Raw genomic sequence first — 5,923 nt, 5'->3', positions numbered from 1 at the left:
TGCCAAATACTCAGCTTTTCAGTCAGCTTCTATAATATTCGTTTGGATAAAAACCATTCAAAATCAACATAAACATATAATCGGTTGAGTCGTCGCAATAGTAGTAATCCGTCACTTTATAGATCATGAGCCTCATGGACAACTTTATCTTCCTCCGCACGTAATCCTAATGACACTCAGATTCTCTACACAGCCAGATTCTCCCCACAGCTATATGTGTATCGTCGTAACTCGGTACTCACGAACGTCTAAAGGCATGTACAACCTAGACACTGCTGCACGGTACTTCAAGTATAAGACACAACTAAAACACAACATAATACAGTGGTCATGTCTAAAACATGTGTCTTACCATATTCATTGTACCAATCAGAGCATTCAATAAATTAAAGTGACCAATCAGCTAGTCTCCTGTCTCGAACATAGAGCTAAGATACTATGTCTTCGTCAAGATACATGTCTTAAGTTTTTTTACATTCACCCCTGTAGACACACTCTAAGACACAACTTAAGACACCCATTGTACATGCCCTAACTAGTGTACGTCTATATCGAGGATTTTAAACTCGACGTTTACCCTGCTCTGTCATGGATGCTTAACGTGGTTGAATAAAACAGAAAAAAGACGCATATGCCCTTCCGTCGTTGCTCTGGCCGCAGGCCGCATATCTAAATTTGTACCATTGGCCCTGTTGGGCTTTGAGATTTTAGAACATAAGTTTAAGCTAAATCCCGCATAAATTTAACCGAGTGTAATTTATGAATTTAACTTTGTCAGTGTTTTGAATTTAAGTAAATTTTATTTAAATAAGCAATGATTTTCGATACTATTTTGGTAGCATTTTCTGTAATTATTTTTATATCATTTTTGCTAAAATTGAACATTATTTTGGAAACAATTCAAAATATATTAAACAGCCAAAATAGTAGCATAAAGTATATCAAATCTGACATATCAAACCATAAATATCAAATTTGACATAGCAAACCATACCCCACATAGCAAACTATAGAAGTGATACAAACCATTCAAGTCTCACATAGTACGAGTCCAACAATGCAAACTGAGAAAGCATTGAACCAGGACGACAAACTAAGAAGGCATTCAACAAAAACTACACGGTATTATTGACACTAGAAAAGGAAGCGCCCTATCGGGCGCTAGACAGCTCACGCAAGTAGGGGAACAAATTAAACTATATATCATAGTGTATAAGATAAATATTTTGATGCGGACACAAAATCAGAAAGTCCAGAAGTACCTTAAGATTAGTACTAACAACAATCATTTGTTTGGCAACAGCTCGTGGCCTGAATAAATTATCGTTACAAATAATCACATATAACAATCATTTGTTTGGCAACAGCCCGTGGCCTGAACAAATACTAATAACAATGTCGCACAAGGTGTAAACTGAGTACCTAATAATAAAAAGGAGTACTGAAATAAAAATACAGTGGCTTACAGATGTAAGTTTATGCTCTAGCGGATCATCCGGTGTGATCGAGAGTTCGTCCGTCAATACATGCTATGCACAGGTCAAGGAGCCACTTGTAGAGCTTTCTAGCCCCCCAAGTTATCCCAGCTGTCCAACTCACAGAAGTAATGCAGGCACCAGAACATGCCCTCCCACTCATTCTCTCGCTCTCAGGTTCTCTCTCTACTTCATCACTCTCCCTGTATATACTCTCTCGACCAAGATAAGCATGGTTTTGTTCTTCACTGTGGTTTTCAATTTGATACAATGAGTAGATTTAGTCCCCGCCAAGGCATTAAGGGAGGGTTGGCAAAAGTCTTCACTGAGTATCTTTGCTACAGCCATCTCATTCAGGAGGTCTCCATTTAGCTCCTTATCCAAGTCATTAAGAATAAGAACCACAACCTTCATTTGAGGTTTGTTTCTCTTGATACAGACCTCTGCATGGCGTTGCTCAAACTTCTCCCCACAATGGAAATAGAGATTGTTGGCCTTAAAATACTCTCTGGATTGCTCGTCCCTCCACAAGTTACCATACAGTTTTTTTTATCATGTCTGAATTGTGGCGGTTCTTGTGTGGCAGGATTTCTGTGTTATTTGAGTTTGCTTCTGTCTAAGACCCTTTGTTGGATTTTAGCAACGACAAATGCTCTGTCCACTGTACAAGGCACTTCAGGTTCGGCTGTTGCCCTGATTTCATCTTTGAGGCCACTGACATACTTCGAAGCAAATAAGAGGTCGTTATAGTGGCAAGCTGGCAGCTGTGCATGGTAAAATCATATTGCAAGGACTGGAGTTGAGATATGTATTCTTCCACTGTCCCTATTTTTCTTCTCCTGATCTCCGAGATTCCTCTCGATTCTACATGGCTTTGTGCTTTGAGGGACGGGAAGGTAGAGGCTAATCCTCAAATTTGAGGAAAATTGAGAAGGATCGCTGAGTATGTTAAAGCTTCGGAGTAACAGGCATGCCACGAGTATTAAATGTGATCAGCTCTTGAACTTTACATGACTTGTATTTTTATCACATGCTAGCATTCACATAATGCGGGCAAGGAGTAACAGGCATGCCACGAGTACTCCTTTTCTGAGGAGTACTTAGGTTTAGGACCACTTAGTCTCCTCAGAAATTCATCACTATATAAAGAGCTATGTTTGTAATCCTATGTGACTTATCCGCTAATTTATGTGATATGCAAAGTAGGCACAAAGATCACGACAACATTTTGCAGTAAGCTTTTTAACAGGTATGAGTACCAATAAAGTAGTCAAGTGATCAGAAGCTGACACTTATCTTAAACATCATCAGAATCCAGAAAGGGGCAATAATGCATAGACTTCAACCTCTTAGTTCTTAAAGATAGCACAGTGGGACAGGTAGCATTTTTTGTTTGTGTGAAAAAAACTTTCAACATATTCCATATTGTTAGAAACAGTGCATCTGCACAAGTGTCCTTGCAGTCTAATGTGCTAGAAGTAGTACATACGAACAGGTAGTATTTTAATTTATGAGAAAGCTGAACTTGCTAGGACAATAAATCCTTTTGCACACCATCTACAAAATTACAGGAAGTAGGCAGATCAAGCAGGTCCTATAAAAGAATAAATAACTAATACCTTGTTCAAAGAATTTGGCAATTGGTTGCTTCAGTCCATTGCTCTGCTCTCTGGGTTGCGAACCTCGAGTCTAGGACACCAATGAATCTAAACCAGGAAATTTTTTTGGGTCCATCTCCTTTATCAAGACTTCTTGTCTGATGTGACCAAATAAGAATGAAGAGAAAACAAACCGACTATGTTAGGGTAGCATGTTCAAGTCAGAAACAAAAATGAGTTATAAAAAGAAATAGCAGATTCCCAGGGGCAAAATCCTTGACAATGATAGTATCAATTACCTCATCAACTTCCATACTCATATGCAATAACTGACTTCTCAAAACACCTATTTCTTCTTCAAGATTCTCTTTCTCGCTACCTTCAACATCTAGCATTTTCTAATAGAGTTTTATTATCTGATTTGTAGCTGTAGCCTACAAGATGAGCGGTGGAGGCCCCTTTTCTACCAGGCCACCTTGGATTCCGCCAGTTGCCGAGGGTGCATAAAATCTGAGGCATTGCAGATTTTGTACATGTACAAATCCACGTATGTGTATGCAGAAGTTCTAGTTCACAGTAAACAATTTAGATTGCAGTCTGATGTGGACCATCTTCACACCGGGGAAGCAACCAAGTGCAAGATCTTGATTTATGATTGAGTAGGATACAGATATAGTGGCAATACTGAAAAAATATAAAATGGAAAATACATACCAGTACTCATATTCTGAATCTGGACCCTAGTGCCACCTAATGCATATAGAACTACAGAAACCACAAAGCGCAGCCACCTCGCCCCGCTCGCCTCTCCACCTCGTCTTCGTGCCATTCCTCGAGCGCAGCCACTTCGCCCCGCTCGCGGCCAAAGCGGCCTCCTCCGCAGCCGCCGGTACAGAGCACGAGGTCGCCGCCACCACCACGGCCGCCATCGTCACCACGGCACACTTCGCGGCCCTCGCACCGGCGTCCGTGCCAGTCCACGCGGCGCCGCTCCGCTGCCCCGGCGGGTACGAGGACTTCTCCCTCCTCCCGGACGACGCCTCCGCCGCGCCGACCTTCTTCGCCGCCGCCGAGGCCGCCCTTGCGCCGGCGCTCACCGCCGCCATCCGCGCCCACCACGGGATGGAGGCAGGGCTGCGAGTTCTTGGCCAGGGTTGGGAGCAGCCGAAGACCGGTGGACGCGACCGAGGTTCAAAAGCGAGTTGGAGAAAGGCCTCGAGTCCGAAACACCGCGCACGCGTCGGCGCGCACGCGCCACCGTACGCGGGAAGCGCGGAGAGGGCTTCAAAACGGGTCAGGTTTTAATAGAAAAGATTTGCACTTCATCTTCTCACCCATGCTAGCATGGAACCAGGTAGCTAACCCCGCCTTTTCTACCTCTTCCTCTTGTCATCACTCTTTGTCATTCCATATCAATTCACTTGCAGTCCCATTTCCACTTTTGCTTGCACTTCAAACAAAAACATTGTGAAGTTGATTAGTCGATAAAAGTTGACTCTTCTAGGGAAAAAAACTATTATGACATTTCTTTAACTGCAAATTTGGAAGAATTTACCCACCCAGCGATAGCCAGTTCCCATCATTATGATTTTAGAATAGGCTGGAATGATCTTAAGGTTACATGTGGCATGTTTTGTGCCACATAATTTTTATATATCCCTCATCTTAACCATGGCCACGGTAGGGTGTACGAAGTGCACCTTCTGCTCTAATTTAAAAACTACAGAATAACTTTGATGAGTGTGATATTGTAGGTTATATAGATAAAGAAAGTAAACAAAACTTGACGAGAGGGTCATTGGAGAAACAAAATTAGTATCTAAAGCCAAGAAAAATATTACTGGTGATCATATATAAAAAACTACTCCCTCTCTCTCAAATTAAAAAGTCGTTTTAGAATTCTAATGAATTATACAATACTTGATATACGTGTTTTATACGTGTCTAGATTCATCATCATTCATTTTAATATGAACATAAAAATTAAGAGCTAAAATAAATATTGATTTGGAACAAAGGGAGTTCAAAATAACTTTGGTGAGTGTAGGATTGTAGGTCGTATAGAAAAAAAATTGGCGAGGAGGGGGACATTGGAGGTCATAACGACAACGAGAAACAAAATTACTATGGAAAACTTAGAAAAATATTCCTACTCTACAAAATAACTCCGATGAGTGTGGTCTTGTAGGTCATATATGAAAAAAAAATACAAAATAATTTGACGAGCTGGACAAAATTACTATGGAAAACCAAGAAAAATATTCCTAGTGATCATATATAAAACTACAAAATAACTCTGATGAGTGTGGGCTTGTAAATCATATATGAAAAAAATACAAAACAATTTGGAGGTCATAACGACAAGGAGAAACAAAATTACTATGGAAAACTTAGAAAATATTCCTGGTCTACAAAATAACTCCAATGAGTGTGGTCTTGTAGGTTATATATGAAAAAAATGCAAAATAATTTGACGAGCGTGGACAAAATTAATATGGAAAACCAAGAAAAATATTCCTAGTGATCATATATAAAACTACAAAATAACTCTGATGAGTGTGGGCTTGTAAATCATATATGAAAAAAATACAAAACAATTTGGAGGTCATCACGACAAGGAGAAACAAAATTACTATGGAAAACTTAGAAAATATTCCTGGTCTACAAAATAACTCCGATGAGTGTGGTCTTGTAGGTTATATATGAAAAAAACGCAAAATAATTTGACGAGCGTGGACAAAATTACTATAGAAAACCAAGAAAAATATTCCTAGTGATCATATATAAACTACAAAATAACTCTGATGAGTGTGGGCTTGTAAATCATATATAAAAAAATATAAAATAATT

The 5,923-nt window shown here is 39.9% G+C and overlaps 1 protein-coding gene across 1 annotated transcript; it reads right to left on the bottom strand.

The window, feature by feature from the left end:
• Nucleotides 1-2,455: 2,455 nt before the first annotated feature.
• Nucleotides 2,456-4,558, bottom strand: LOC103635408 (uncharacterized). The gene is made up of 2 exons (XM_008657871.4): nt 3,788-4,558; nt 2,456-3,231 (listed from the first exon to the last, which is right to left on the bottom strand). The coding sequence occupies exon 1, from the start codon at nt 4,177-4,179 to the stop codon at nt 3,814-3,816; it is 366 nt and encodes a 121-aa protein (XP_008656093.1). The 5' UTR covers nt 4,180-4,558; the 3' UTR covers nt 2,456-3,231; nt 3,788-3,813.
• Nucleotides 4,559-5,923: the final 1,365 nt, after the last annotated feature.

The sequence above is a fragment of the Zea mays genome, chromosome 1 (assembly GCF_902167145.1).
Source record: "Zea mays cultivar B73 chromosome 1, Zm-B73-REFERENCE-NAM-5.0, whole genome shotgun sequence".
Lineage (NCBI taxonomy): Eukaryota > Viridiplantae > Streptophyta > Magnoliopsida > Poales > Poaceae > Zea > Zea mays.
This window is presented reverse-complemented; position numbering and strand designations above follow the sequence as displayed.